Genomic DNA, 16406 nt, shown 5'->3' on the forward strand with positions numbered 1-16406 from the left:
GAGGAAAGATGACCATCACTCCACCATCAGTTTAGATATCTTACCAGAAAAGAAAGACATGCATCCATCGTGAAGTCCATAAAAACTTGGTATTTATTAGAAACTCAAACTCCAACTGACAGATTAGATCTCGCAGTAAGATAAATTCAGCAGGCTGATAATTCCAAGAAGCACTTACAGTGCTTGATAACAAGTGCGTACGGCCCCCGAGATTGGACACCCCCTACATGTTTCGTGAGCGGTGATGTCTTCTGGGGGTATAGTACGGTGATGGACTGCAATAGAGATCAGCGAAGACAAGATGGCCTCCGCTCATCTCTATGGCCTTGGAGGCTTGGAGCGACGTCATGATGTCACTTCCTCCAGCATGTAAACAAGGCTTTTTTTTTTTTTTGTTAAAGCAAAAGATCAAAAATCTTTTTGACCTTTTGCTTTTAAAGGCAAAGCAGAGATTTGGGGTCTTAAAGAGCCCAGATCTCTCCATAAAGTGGGCCTGTCATCAGTGTTAATTTTGTCGACTAAAATTAATACTGTTTTAGTCAACTAAATACGACTAAAACAAAAATAATTGAGATAACTAAAATACAACTAAAACTAAAATGACATTTTAGTCAAAAGACTATGACTAAAACTAAATTGAAATTTGACATCAAAATGAACACTGTACACCACATAAGAATATGTAGGGTTCATCTACCAAGCTGCTAAAAGAAAAAAAATAAAGAAAAAGGCTTTTCTTATTTTTTTCTTGATATTTAATGTTGGTAATATATTCAGATATTATGTGCTATGGCATTACAGCCAATAGAGTTTACAGTTTTTTTTTGATATTTTCAAGTTGTACCTCTGCTTGTCAAAAAGCAATATTTTTTTTTGTTTATGAAACTTGGTTTTATTTATAAAGACGTTATATATCACAATGGTTAAATCTGTGTCTGTAGTGCATGTTCAATACCATAAATAATATGTTATTGGAATTTTACTCCAGCAGTATATAATGAGTTTGGAAATTCTAGAGAAATGCTTCAATAATGCATTACAATTTAACTAAACCCATTTGTTTTTAGTCGACTAAAATACGACTAAAACTAAAACAATTCAGATAACTAAAGTACGACTAAAACTAAAATGGAATTTTAGTCAAAAGACTAAGACTAAAACTAAACCAAAATTTGCTGCCAAAATTAACACTGCCTGTCATGCTGTATTGCTATTGCAAGGGAGGTTTACATTTCTTGCGATAGCAATAAAAGTGATAGAAAAATAAATGAATAAATAAAAGGACAGTGTAAAAATAATATACATGGTGGCCCGTGCTCGCATGCAGTGGTGAACACATACGTAGGTCACGCACACATGTGTAAACGGTGTTCAAACCACATATGTGAGGTATCCCCGCGAACGTCAGAGCGAGAGCAATAATTCTAGCACGAGACCTTTTCTGTAACTCATACATAGTAGGTGAGGTTGAAAAAAGACACAAGTCCATCAAGTCCAACCTCCTATGTGTGTGACTATGTCAGTATTACATTGTATATCCCTGTATGTTGCGGTCGTTCAGGTGCTTATCTAATAGTTTTTGTAAACTATCAATGCCCCCCGCTGAGACCACCGCCCGTGGAAGGGAATTCCACATCCTGGCTGCTCTTACAGTAAAGAACCATCTACGTAGTTTACGGTTAAACCTCTTTTCTTCTCATTTTAATGAGTGGCCACGTGTCTTGTTAAACTCCCTTCTGCAAAAAAGTTTTATCCCTATTGTGGGATCACCAGTACAGTATTTGTAAATTGAAATCATATCCCCTCTCAAGCGTCTCTTCTCCAGAGAGAATAAGTTCAGTGCTCGCAACCTTTCCTCATAACTAAGATCCTCCAGACCCTTTATTAGCTTTGTTGCCCTTCTTTGTACTCGCTCCATTTTCAATACATCCTTCCTGAGGACTGGTGCCCAGAACTGGACAGCATACTCCAGGTGCGGCCGGACCAGAGTCTTGTAGAGCGGGAGAATTATCATTTTATCTCTGGAGTTGATCTCCTTTTTCAATGCATGCCAATATTCTGTTCGCTTTGTTAGCAGCAGCTTGGCATTGCATGCCATTGTTGAGCCTATCATCTACTAGGACCCCCAGGTCTTTTTCCATCCTAGATTCCCCCAGAGGTCCCCCCCCCCCAGTGTATAGTTTGCATTCATATTTTTGCCACCCAAATGCATTATTTTAGATTTTTTTTACATTAAACCTCATTTGCCGTGTAGTTGCCCACTTAGTATCATCCGCAAATACAGAGATTGAACTGTTTACCCCATCCTCCAGGTCATTTATAAATAAATTAAATAGGATTGGTCCCAGTACAGAACCCTGTGGGACCCCACTACCCACCCCTGACAATTCCAAGTATTCCCCATTTATCACCACCCTCTTAATTCGCGCTTGTAGCCAGGTTTTAATCCATGTACTCACCCTATGGTCCATGCCAACGGACCTTACTTTGTACATTAAACCTTTATGGGGAACTGTATCAAACGCTTTTGCAAAATCCAGGTCCACGTCTACAGGCCTTCCTTTATCTAGATGGCAACTCACTTCCTCATAGAAGGTTAATAGATTGGTTTGGCAAGAACGATTCTTCATGAATCCATGCTGATTACTGCTAATACCGTTTTCATTACTAAAATCTTGTATATAGTCCCTTATCATCACCTCTAAGAGTTTACATACTATTGATGTTAGGCTAACTGGTCTGTCATTCCCAGGGATGTATTTTGGGCCCTTTTTAAATATTGGTGCTACGTTGGCTTTTCTCCAATCCGCTGGTACCATTCCAGTCAGTAGACTATCAGTAAAAATTAGGAACAATGGTGTGGCAATTACTTGACTGAGTTCCCTAAGTACCCTCGGGTGCAATCCATCCAGTCCTGGTGATTTATTAATGTTAAGTTTCCCAAGTCTAATTCTAACTGTGTCCTCTGTTAGCCATTAGGGTGCTTCCTGTGACATGTCATGAGGATAAGCACTGCAGTTTTGGTTACTAAAGCCCCCTGATTCCCTTGTGAAGACTGAGGATAATAATAAATTCAATACCTTCAACATCTCCCCATCCTCTGTAACCAGATGTCCTTCCTCATTCTCTATAGGGCCAATTGGGCGGCACAGTGGTGTAGTGGGTAACACTCTCACCTAGCAGTAAGAAGGGTCGCTGGTTCAAATCCCAACCAGGACACTACCTGCCTGGAGTTTGCATGTTCTCCCTGTGTCTGCGTGGGTTTCCTCCGGGTACTCCGGTTTCCTCCCACACTCCAAAGACATGCTGGTAGGTTAATTGGATCCTGTCTAAATTGTCCCTAGTATGTATGAATGTGAGTTAGGGACCTTAGATTGTAAGCTCCTTGAGGGTAGGGACTGATGTGAATGTACAATGTATATGTAAAGCGCTGCGTAAATTGACGGCGCTATATAAGTACCTGAAATAAATATGGTCTGTCCTCCCTTTTTTTACTGTTTATATACTTAAAGAATTTCTTGGGATTTTTTTTGCTCTCCTCTGCTATGTGTCTTTTGTGTTCTGTCTTAGCCGCCCTAACTGCACCCTTACATTTCTTGTTGCATTCTTTATAAAGTCTGAATGCTGATGATAATCCCTCAACCTTGTATTTTTTGAAGGCATCTAGGACTTTTGTTCACTCTTTTAAATGTATTACCCAATGGGATGCACTGGCTAATGCCCTTATTTAATATGCTCTTAAAGCGAACCCATCTCTCCTCCGTGTTCTTTGTTCCTAAGATTTTATCCCAAATTATATCTTCTAGCAAGGTTCGTAGTTTAGGGAAGTTGGCTCTTTTGAAATTCAGTGTCTTTGTATTCCCCTTATGTTTCCCATTTGTGTGATTTATACTGAAGCCAATTGACCTGTGATCGCTGTTTCCTAAATTGCCCCGTATTTCCACATCTGTGATCAGGTCTGTATTGTTGGTAATCAGTAGATCTGGTAACGCTTTATTTCTAGTTGGTGCGTCTACCATCTGACCCATGAAATTGTCCTGCAAGACATTTAGGAACTGGCGAGCCTTAGACGAATGCGTGGTTCACTCTGCCCAGTCTATGTATGGATATTTAAAATCCCCTCATTATGATGATACTTCCCATCCTTGCTACTAATCCAAATTGTGATAGGAGGTCCACCTCCGCCTCCTCCCTCAGGTTAGCATACCCCCAGTATTATTTTCCCCTCAGCTTCATCCATTTGGAGCTCTACCTATAAGGTACTCAAAACTGGTAACTTTTTATAAAGCATCGCCTATGGAGATTTTTCTGTACTGTAGTTTGGCGCCACTCTATGAGCGTGCGCAATTTTAAAGCATGACATGTTGGGAATCTATTTATGTGGCATGACATCATCTTTCAATCATATTTTATATAAAAAATGGGTTATAGATTGTGTTTTTTTTTTTAGTTAACTCATTAACTGCTTGCCGACCAGCGCACGCCGATTTATGTCGGCAGAATGGCACTGGTAGGCAAAAGGGCGTACAGACCCTTTTAAGAAGCGGTGTCACGAGCGCATTCGCGCCACCGTCTCCGTGATCATGACCGCGGGTTCCGCGGACTGGATGTCCACCAGGTGTACGCGATCGTGTCACGGAGAGGAAGAACGGGAGATGCTTTTGTAAACAAAGCATTTCCCCGTTCTGCCTAGTGACAGGACAGTGATCACAGCTCTCTCACAGTTAGAATCACTCCCTAGGATACACTTAACCCCTTCAACTCCCCTAGTGGTTAACTCCTTCACTGCCAGTGTCATTTATACAGTAATCAATGTATTTTATAGCACTGATTGCTGTATAAATGACAATGGTCCCAAAATAGTGTAAAAAATGTCCGATGTGTCCGCCATAATGTCGCAGCCCCGATAAAAATCGCAGATCGCCACCATTACTAATAAAAAAAAATTAATAATACAAATGCCATAAAACTATCCCCAACTATTTTGTAGACGCTATAAATTTTGCGCAAACCAATCAATATACGCTTTTTGCGATTTTTTTTTTTTTTTTTTTTACCAAAAATATGTAGAAGAATACATATCAGCCTAAACTGAGGAAAAAATGTTTTTTTATATATTTTTGGGGGATATTTATTATAGCAAAATGTAAAAAATATTGCTTTTTTTTCAAAATTGTCACTCTTTTTTTGTTTATATCGCAAAAAATAAAAACTGCAGAGGTGATCAAATACCACCAAAAGAAAGCTCTATTTGTGGGAAAAAAAGACGTCAATTTTGTTTGGGTACAACGTCGCACGACCGCCCAATTGTCAGTTAAATTGACGCAGTGCCAAATCGCAAAAAGTGCTCTGGTCATTGAGCAGTCAAATCCTCTGGGGCTGAAGTGGTTAAAGTGGAAAAATCGCTGCGCAAAAACAGTGTGACATAAAAAATTGCAAGGACCGCTATTGATTTCTCTAGGGCTCTGCTAAAAAAAGTTCTAAGTACCGTAATTTTCTAGCAAAAACATATACGAGGTAAGCGTCAGCATTGGCCCGTTAGTTAATTTCTGGTTATTCTTTGCTGTGCTTGAGTATATGAGAAACTATTAATATTTGATTTGATTTTCTTTTTTTAACACATTTTCCCCCTTAAAATAAATAGAAAATAAAATAATTCTTGTAAAATAATACCAAAAAAATGAAGCCTTAATTGCCCCATAAAATAATATTAGCAGCACTTGAATATTGTGTGCAATGACAGTTAATATTGTTAAATCAATCGGCGCATATTCAAAATGTGAAAACCACTTTCAATCACAAGTGCTTAACGATTATTCCTGTAGTTTGTAGACCATTTCTTACTGAACTGTAAAATCTCTGATTGTTCCAGGAATTACCTGAAGTACTTCAGTACTCCAGATATAAAAGACGCAGAGGACGTTTTCTATAAACCCATTACTTGTTCTGTGGATTGTATCCCAGAATACACGGCCTCCCGCAGTTTCAGTTTATTTGATGCTAGGTTGCTTAGAAACAGACCATTCATATTATCCTGGTGAGTGAATTTGACAAGTACAGAACCCAACTGCCCAAACCGATACTAACCTAAATGAACACAGTCCTTGAAATATAGTGTCATGAAACAAATCAGAAAACATTCCAATCTGAGGAGGTGCTGTGATGATAACCATACACTAAAAAAATATTTTATAACAAAATACAATTCAATAAATAATGTTATATATACACCCAGTGCTAAAACAAGTGTATGCCAAGTGCCAAATAATGTGATCAAAAATAGATAAAAAAAAAAATCAAAGTGGAAAAAATATCCAAATTAAACCAAAGTCTGAAAAAATCTTCTTTCACCCAGTGATCTCTCATATCACCGCTTGTGAGAGATCACTGGGTGAAAGAAGATTACTGGAATCCAAAGGTGGACAATAATCTGAAATTTTTTTGTGGGACTTTGGGGTTTTTTAAAAATATTTTTCTGGACTTTTTTCATTTATTTTGAATCACTTTATCTGGCACTTGGCATACGCTTGTTTTGGCACTGGATGCATATATATTGTTTTTTATTTTGTTTTATTTTAAAATATTTTTCAGTGTATGGTTGTCATCACAGCACCCCCTCGGAAAGTTTTTCTGATATGTCTTATATGACACTTCATTTATTTTTTAAGGGGGCAGCAGTGGATTTGAGCACTTAGCACTTTTTTTGACTTTTACTTAAAGAGAGAAGGAGTCTCAGGTTTTTTGCTTTTTCATAGTCCTTGAAATATGTTTTTTTTTATCTGGTATGTTTTGTGGTTACAGCTGACATATTTTAAAAACCTGTTTTGTTCTGCTATATGGATGGATGCATAGATGCAGATAAAAGTGCAGGCATATTATAAGTGTTTACTAATCACACACTTTGCACAGGTTTATAATTTCCCTGGTACCCTGGTACATGTATTGCATGTTTTCAATTCACTGGACCCTCATGTTTCCGAAGGTTGGCCATACGTTCGGCTGGTTTCGCACTGGAAATCGCAGTGGCTCATGGTAGGAGTCCGATGCGTCTCCATTCACCATTTCAGGTCTGATTTCAGCCTGAATTTTGGGCTGAATTCGGACCTAAAATGGACCAAAAAACGCACAGGACTCCTGTGCAATTCGCACCGGAGCCACTGCGAGATGTGTAAACCGGCTCCATAGAGAGCTGGTCACAGCCTCCTGCAATGCAAATTCTGCATCCAATTCGCAATAGTGTGAACCCAGCCTTATACAATTTGCTTGTATCTATGCTTGTATTTAACGCTATTTTTATTCTACTTAACTGTAAGTGTTCATTTGTCTTTCGAAGTGTAAAATAAATGTGAAGGTTTTATACTATGCGAGCCTTTGTTGTTTTATGGGGATCCACTAACCGTGCCTGATTCGTGTGAGGACTTAACTGCTGAGGCCAAGAAGTCCAGTGTATTGCACAGAGATCCCGGACTGGGGTATTAGCCATCTGCACTCTATGGTCCCCTGTAACAAGGGACCATAGCGATCTGGTAAGCGGCAGTGTGTGCTGAGGTGGAGGCATTTCCTATTGCTATTTTTTCACATTTTTCTTAATGTGCCCTGTTTGTGTCACCGTGGATGAGTTAATAACCATTTTGCACGGACTATTTTAATTATTTATTTTTTTTGAATTATATATATACATATTTTTTGTCACTACCATCACATATGGACTTATTGCCATCATTCATTTAACTATTTCATTATTTTTCTGGTATAGTTGAGCACTTTCCATTTTCACTATTTAGTTGGTTAATTGTCACCATATGTGTATAATTTTTATTTCAGTCATACTGCTACACTATTGAGTCAACACCCACTAGATTTTGTGCTTTTAACTGAAGGTTATTTCACTGGTACATCTGTGCACACCCATTGTGGCAGTGGATTCATATTTTTGTATTGTGTTTTTTCACGCATCAATTTTTATATATACCGTTTATAACTGTGAGTGCACATATTTTTAATAGGTATTGCCTCATAGGTTAATTTATTTAGCGCAGCTTCCCCTTTTTTTGTATTGATGTTTGAGTGTGGATTCTAGAGAAATTTTAAACTTACTGCGGCACTTTGTGGGGGGGCGGCAGCCGGCGCCGCCCCCCCGCACGAGAAAAGCCCCCCTCTGCCTCTCGAGTCAGACAATTTAGCGCAGCTATCCGCACATAACCGCAGGTAATCGCAGTGCACTGTGTCAGCTGCGGATAACAGCACCGAGCTGCTCATCGGGAAAGGAAAAATGATTTTTCCTTTCCCAATGAGCAACAAGCACGGGGATCCGACTCGGATCCCCGCCAATGCCCGGCACTGTTTGGTATGAATCTTGAGGGGGAACTCCACGCCAAATTTTAAATTAAAAAATGGCGTGGGTTCCCCCCCAGGGCATACCAGGCCCTTCGGTCTGGTATGGATTTTAAGAGGAACCCCTACGCCGAAAAAAACGGTGTGAGGTCCCCCCCAGAATCCATACCAGACCCTTATCCGAGCACGCAGCCCGGTCGGTCAGGAAAGGGGGTGGGGACGGGCGAGCACCCCCCCCTCCTGAGCCGTACCAGGCCGCATGCCCTCAACATGGGGGGTGCGGCCCCCCCACCCCAAAGCATCTTGTCCCCATGTTGATGAGGACAAGGGCCTCTTCCCGACAACCCTGGCCGTTGGTTGTCGGGGTCTGCGGGCGGAGGGCTTATCGGATCCGGGAGCCCCCTTTAATAAGGGGGCCCCCAGATCCCGGCCCCCCACCCTATGTGAATGAGTATGGGGTACATGGTACCCCTACCCATTCAACTAGGGAAAAAGTGTCAATAAAAAAAACACTACACAGATTTTTAAATTAATTTATTAGACAGCTCCGGGGGTCTTCTTCCGGCTTCGGGGGTCTTCTTCCAGCTTCGGGGGTCTTCTTCCGACTTCGGGGGCATGCAAGACCCAGAAAGCACAGAGAAGAACCGGAGAGACCCCCGAAGTCAGAAGAAGACCCCCGAAGCCAGAAGAAGACCCCCGAAGTCGGAAGAGGACCCCCGAAGCCGGAAGAAGACCCCTGGAGCTGTCTAATAAATTACTTTAAAAATCTGTGTAGTGTTTTTTTTATTGACACTTTTTCCCTAGGTGAATGGGTAGGGGTACCATGTACCCCAGCCTGACCGACCGGGCTGCGTGCTCGGATAAGGGTCTGGTATGGATTTTGGGGCGGACCCCACGCCGTTTTTTCGGCGTAGGTGTTCCTCTTAAAATCCATACCAGACCGAAGGGCCTGGTATGCCCCTGGGGGGGAACCCACGCCATTTTTTTATTTAAAATTTGGCGTGGAGTTCCCCCTCAAGATTCATACCAAACAGTGCAAGTCGGCACCCTGTCGGGTTGCCATGGAGATAGCAAACTGCAGCCAAAAGCGACTGCAGCTAATCGCACTGTGCAAATGCAGCTGATCGCAGTGCCTGGAGTCTTGATCTCCACAGGAAAAAAAACATGCTTTTAACTGCGGCAGAATAGCCGTCCGTGTGAAAGGCGCCTGAGGGTGAGAATTAAATCCCGATCCTCTTCACTGTCTCTCCTTGAAAACCTCACACAGGGCTTATCTGTGCTCCACTTAGTTTCTCCTATCATCTCCCTGTTATCTGATAATTAACCCTCTGTGTCCTTACTGTGCTTTACTACTCTGTTTCAATGGACACATGTACACTGCTGCTTACATATATGATTAACTCTTTACAGCTCAATATCTGCAGGCTGGTGCTTCTGGAATCAATGGCATTTAACACCTTAGTGTCTGCTTGTATATGTGGTTAACCTTTCATAGCTCCTTGTATCTCTAAGCCCTGGTTCACATTGATGCTACTTTGATATCACACTACTTGAAGTAGCGCGATTTCAAAGTAGCAAGGTCAGCGCGATTTCATGTGCTACTTGATAGACATTTGTGTGGCTTCATTCACAGAGGTCTATTAAAGTCGCACCTGAAATTGGCAAAAGTAATACAGAAACTACTTTTGCAAATCGGTACGATGCTGCAAAATCAGTGTCACACCGATTGGAACAGAGCCATTGCCTCCAATAGCCTGCGAATTGTCATGCGATTTGATCTCAAATCGCATGACAAATCGCTCTAATGTGAATCTAGGCTTAGGCTCAGTTCACACTGGAAGCGGCCTCGGATCGCACAGGAACGCTGTGCATCCCTGTTCTCCATTTCAGGGACCGAATCTTTGCCTGAATTCGGCATTGAAACAGAGCCAAAGAAGCGTTTTTGTGCAGTGTACTCCACAGCCGACCCCGGAGATATGTGAACCGGCTCCATAGAGAGCCAGTCACATTCTCCTGCTATGCAAATTGGATGCGGGTCCAATTCACATAGGTGTGAACCCAGCCTAATGCTGCCTTCTGACATATGAAGAAAAGAGTCATTTCTGATCATAGATCATTCTGAATTTTATTAACCATCCTGCTGACTACATTCAGCCCAGGTTCACACTGATGCAGGTTAGAAACTGTGCAAGTTCAGTTGAACTCGCACAATTTCAAACCAGCAATGCAGTCTGACTTTGGGGGGTGATTTGACAGACATCTTTGTGGGTTCATGCACAGATGTCTATTCAAATCACCCCCTAAGTTGCCGAAAGTAGCACAGGAACTACTTTTGGGAATCGGTGAGGTGCCGCAAAGTTGGCGTCGCACCAATTTAGACCACCATTGCTGGCAACAGCAGCCAATTTGGCATGCTATTTCACATGTCAAATCGCATGCCAAATCGGCCCAATGTGAATGGGTGCTTAAATAGGAACTGCAGTCTGCGCACATAATTTGGTATTATTAGAATGCAATTGGAGACCCTTATTGGGCACTGATGAGGCTGTGCTGATGGGCACTGGTAAGTCTGCATTGATGGGCACTGAGGAGGCTGCATTGATGGGCACTGGTAAAGCTGCATTGATGGGCATTGGTGAGGCTGCATTGATGGGCACTGGTAAAGCTGCATTGATGGGCACTGGTGAGGCTGCATTGATGGGCACTGGTGAGGCTGCATTGATGGGCACTGACGAGGCTGCTTTGGTGGGCACTGACGAGGCTGCACTTGGTACCCACTTTTAACCACTTCAATACTGGGCACTTTCACCCCCCTCCTTCTCAGACCAATTTTTAGCTTTCAGCACTGTCACACTTTGAATGACAATTGTGCAGTTACGCTACACTGTACCCAAATTACATTTTTATCATTTTTTTCACACAAATAGAGCTTTTCTTTGGTGGTATTTAATCACCGCTGGGGTTTTTATTTTTTACGCTACAAATAAAAAAAGACTGAAATTTTTCAAAAAAAAAAAAAAAAGCATTTTGATTAGATTAGATGCTGCTACATTTCTTTGGTAAAAATAACCCAAATCAGTGTTTATTTGGTGTTGGCAGTGATGGGGGACAGATGTTTTATGAGGACACAGACATGTGTATGGGGACAGGGGTGACAGTGGTGCTTGGTGTACTGTTTGTGGGGTGATCTGTAACAGCTCTCTGTGTAAAATCATTCTCGCACAGAGAGCTGTCACAGATCTGCAGATTCCCCCCCCCCCAACTGAGCTCGGCGGGGTTTACATTGTGACGGCTGTGATGCGTCTCTGTTTACATTGTGACGGCTGTAATTGGACACATCCGTCACATGATCAGGAGGGCCGATCTCTGCTTAGCTGGATTCTGTGATCATAATGATCACAGGATCAAGCCGCAGCGCACCTTGTGGCCATGCTGCGTGCACTCGCTCTGAGGGACGTTCCTGAACGTCCACTCAGGACAAGGAAATGACCACCCGGCCATTTATGTGCAATGGGGGGGAGGTGGTAAATGTACAGAGAGAAAGAGGTGGAGCTCTAATGCCCCGTACACACGGTCGGACTTTGTTCGGACATTTCGACAACAAAATCCTAGGATTTTTTCCGACGGATGTTGGCTCAAACTTGTCTTGCATACACACGGTCACACAAAGTTGTCGGAAAATCCGATCGTTTTAAACGCGGTGACGTAAAACATGTACGTCGGGACTATAAACGGGGCAGTGGCCAATAGCTTTCATCTCTTTATTTATTCTCAGCATGCGTGGCACTTTGTCCGTCGGATTTGTGTACACACGATCGGAATTTCCGACAACGGATTTTGTTGTCGGAAAATTTTATCTCCTGCTCTCCAACTTTGTGTGTCGGAAAATCCGATGGAAAATGTCCGATGGAGCCCACACGGTCGGAATTTCCGACAACACGCTCCGATCGGACATTTTCCATCGGAAAATCCGACCGTGTGTACGGGGCATAAGAAGAAAAGGTGGGGCCTAAAGAGGAAAGGGTGTGGTTTACAGATGACAGGGCGGGTCTTAAACAGGAAGGGGCATGGCATTGACAGGAAAGGGTGGGTCGTATTTAAATTAGGGGGTGCACAAGTTTAGTCAGGCCTAGGGCAGCACAAAACCTAAATACACCACTCATAGGTTCATTTATTTAGCGCAGCTTCCCCTTTTTTTGTATTTCTGTTTGGTGTTGTATAACATCTTGAGTTGCAGCTTAAGTACTTTTAGCTAATAGCGCAGTTTTCGTTTCCACTCAAACACCACAAACAATACTAAGCCCTGATGCAGGGGGTATGTGTTTTGCCCCAAAATGTGTTGGCTGTCTTGTGAATCTTGGTCTGCTTAGAACTTTACAGGGTGAGTGTTTGATTACTTCCCATTGCCTTTAGAAGTTTCTGGAGCTTAGGACGGGAGGATTCAAATGTCCAGTCTGAATATTCAGCAGAGCCTAGCCAATCCCTGGGGAGGTGTGCCCAGATGGAGCTAGGTTGCTGTTAAATAGTCTGGAGCCCTAAGGAGTTGATCTTTTTTCCCCCTGTGGGGATGGATCTATTAGCTGAGAGGAGAGGGGCTGCAAGCCTCCTGTTGCCCCATGGACTAAACACTGGGCCGCTTTGCAAGATCCTACACCAATGGACTGTCTATTTACCAGTATCCAGAGAGAAAAGCCTTTATTTGTGTTCCTACTACTTCATGGTCCCCAGCTGTGAACCGTGAACTGCTCCAGTCTACCTCTATTTGTACTCATACTACTTCATGGTCCCCAGCCATGAACCATGGACTGTTCCAGTCTATCTATACTAGTGCTACTAAGCAAGAAGTGATCTGTTCTGTTTTGGGGTATCCTGCATCACCCCAAATGCCCTCCAAAATTTCTATTAGCAAATAAACTTCCAAAAGACAACCCCTAGATGATTAATGAGCCAGAGTGAATGGCTGAATGGCTGCCTCTGCACTGTTTGGAACATAACCTGTTTAATCTTCAGCAGCCCCTTTGTGGGTAGTGCTACATATATTTGCACTAACATCCAAATTTTCAGGACAAGTTTGTGGAGTGTTCCCTTTTTGCTCCAAGCAGTACTTATACACAAAGTTTAAGCCAATGTTAAGTAGGACAATCTCTGAGAAAACACATACATGTAGCAATGGCAATTAAGATGCGGTAGTTGTTAGGATATGTACAGGAGTGGGCTGGGGAATGGCTGTGGGTTGTAAAGCTGGCCATAGACGATTCGAATCTCGGCGGGTTCGGTTGGGACCAGACAGAATTTGAACCATGTATGGGCAGGCTGACTGTACCCAACTTGATCGATTGATTAACTTGGGTACAACCAGCTTGTTGGATTTTTCATGCGATTATTACCAGCAGCCATAGCTGCTAGCAATAATCACTGTGTGTTCTGGCTGGGATGGCTCCCCCCACCAGGAGAACACAATTGCTCCACAGGAGGGATCTCCCCACCAATACTGACTGCTGATGGGAGAATCAAGCAATTTTCTTTTCCTGGAACCCATAGTTGCTGAAAAAAAAAATATCGCACCATCTAAGGCCATTCCAAAAGTCACAGGGATGAGAATGGTCATACAACTTTTGGATAGTGATTTAGAAAACTGAGGTTCACATTTAGTTGATTATCTCCTGTGTCATATAGAATTATCATTTGTATACTCAGGGAAGGAAAACTACAAATGATAATTCTTCAGGCATTAGAAAACATAACATCAACGTTACCCGGAGGATCATGTATAGCTTGACAGACGTGCATCTTACCTAGAGCAGCCATAGCAGTCTTTGGTCTCTGTGGAGTCTTGTCTGGAGGTCTGGATGGCTTCATACTGCTACCTAGCTTGGAGGATATAAGCAGACATGCCGTCAAGCGGTCACATTTTCCTTTTTCATCCAGTGACTTGCTTTTATCTCTCAGATAGGTCAGTTGTTCCACAAACTGTGGCTTTAAGATATCACCATTAAGCTGCAGATAAAAATATAAGATAAAACAGATGAGCTGGCATATATTAGACCAATGCTTTGCACTACTGTCAACTTCAGTAACCCCAAAAATAAAGTGTCACCTACACTGATTATATGTTTCCAATTTCCATTACTGTATAAATATTCTCTGTTCACTGACTGTCAAATGATCATTCTGTTGTAGGTAGATGGGCCAAGGACAAGTGTCCACTGATGTCATTATGCCATGAGTGATGATGCCAGTCCCCATAGAATGGCAGTAGGGAGATACTTCTGTGTTAAGGTTCATACATTCAGGTGAAGGATCATAGATGTGCGCAGCCTATTGCATTAGGGTGTGCACCGAAACGCTCAAACACACATGCACGTGTATATATGTGTATATGTATATTACACACACACACACTCTTATGGCAGAGCCGATGCAGTGAAAGAGAGGTATGGTAGCACTTTATTAATGACAGAACTGGTCAGAGGGAGATATTTCCCATCTCCCCGTCGGCACACAGAGTGATAATGCTAATGTGCTTGGGGTGATTAGGGTGTGCCCAGGCACACCTGGCACACCCCCTGCGCACGCCTATGTGAAGGATGACAAGAGCTTTGTTACTCTGCTCCAGAATTACATCAGGTGAATCAGCGTAATTCGATGGCCTGTTGCAGCCTGAACATTGCATGTCTTGTTGTGGTGCTACAAAAGCCATGCTTAGCAAACACACAGTTATGTGTACAGAGCCATTCAGTTAAAAGTACCATCTTTAATCCCAGTGTTTCGGGACCGGAGGGAGGGAGAGAGAGAGAGAGAGAGAGAGAGAGAGAGAGAGAAGTACCATCTTTTTAATTCATGTACAGTGCCTTGCAAAAGATTTCACCCCCCTTGGCATTTTTCGTGTTTTGTTGCCTCACAACCTGGAATTAACATGGATTGTTTATGGATTTGCATCGTTTAATTTGATTTACAGAACATGACCACAACTTTGAAGATTTTTTTTTTTATTATTGTGAAGCAAACAAACAACAAATAGAAAAAGTCAATGTGCATAACTATTCACCCCCCTAAAGTCAATACTTTGTAGAGCCACCTTTTGCGGCTATCACAGCTCCAAGTCGCTTTGGATAAGTCTCTATGAGCTTGCCACATCTTACCACTGGGATTTTTGCCCATTCCTCCTTGCAAAACTACTCCAGCTGATTCAAGTTGGATGGTTTGCGCTTGTGAACAGCAATCTTTAAGTCTGACGACAGATTTTCTATTGGATTGAGGTCTGGGCTTTGACTAGGCCATTCCAACACATTTACATGTTTCCCCTTAAACCACTCAAGTGTTGCTTTAGCAGTGTGTTTGGGGTCATTGTCCTGCTGAAAGGTGAACCTTCGTCCTAGCCTCAAATCACACATAGCGTGCTACAGGTTTTGCTCAAGAATATCCCTGTATTTACCACCATCCATCTTTCGCTCAACTCTGACCAGTTTCCCAGTCCGGACTGCTGAAAAAGGAGGATGGTGTTCTTTGGGTGATGTGATGTGTTGGGTTTGCACCAGACATAGCGTTTTCTTTGATGGCCAAAAAGTTCAATTTTAGTCTCATCAGACCAGAGCACCTTCCTCCATACATTTTGGGAGTCTCCCACATGCCTTTTCGCAAACTCAAAACGTGCCATTTTGTTTTTTGCTGAAAGTAATGGCTTTCTTCTGGCCACTCTGCCATAAAGTTCAACTCTATGAAGCGTACGGCTTATTGTCGTCCTATGTACAGATACTCCAGTCTCTGCTGTGGAACTCTGCATCTCCTCCAGGGTTACCTTAGATCTCTGTGCTGTCTGTCTGATTTATGCCCTCCTTGCCCGGTCTGTGAGTTTTGGGGTGGGGCCGTCTCTTGGCAGTTTTTTCTGTTGTGCCATGTTCTTTCCATTTGGTTATGATAGATTTGATGGTGCTCTTAGGGATCATCAAAGATTTGGATATTTTTTTTATAACCTAACCCTGACTTGTACTTCTCAACAACATTGCCCCTTACTTGTTTGGAGAGTTCCTTGGTATTCATGGCAGTGTTTGGTCAGTGGTGCCTCTTGCTTC

At 42.5% G+C, this 16406-nt stretch overlaps 1 protein-coding gene across 1 annotated transcript in view; it reads right to left on the reverse strand.

Moving 5' to 3' along the window:
- TEX26 (testis expressed 26) overlaps window positions 1–16406 on the reverse strand; it is an 82916-nt gene that overhangs the window by 55557 nt on the left and 10953 nt on the right. The window contains exon 2 of the mRNA XM_073613359.1: window positions 14130–14331. Coding sequence (XP_073469460.1) covers window positions 14130–14331 — 202 coding nt within the window. The remainder of the gene's footprint in view (window positions 1–14129; window positions 14332–16406) is intronic.

The sequence above is a fragment of the Aquarana catesbeiana genome, linkage group LG02, assembly GCF_042186555.1.
Source record: "Aquarana catesbeiana isolate 2022-GZ linkage group LG02, ASM4218655v1, whole genome shotgun sequence".
Taxonomy (NCBI): domain Eukaryota; kingdom Metazoa; phylum Chordata; class Amphibia; order Anura; family Ranidae; genus Aquarana; species Aquarana catesbeiana.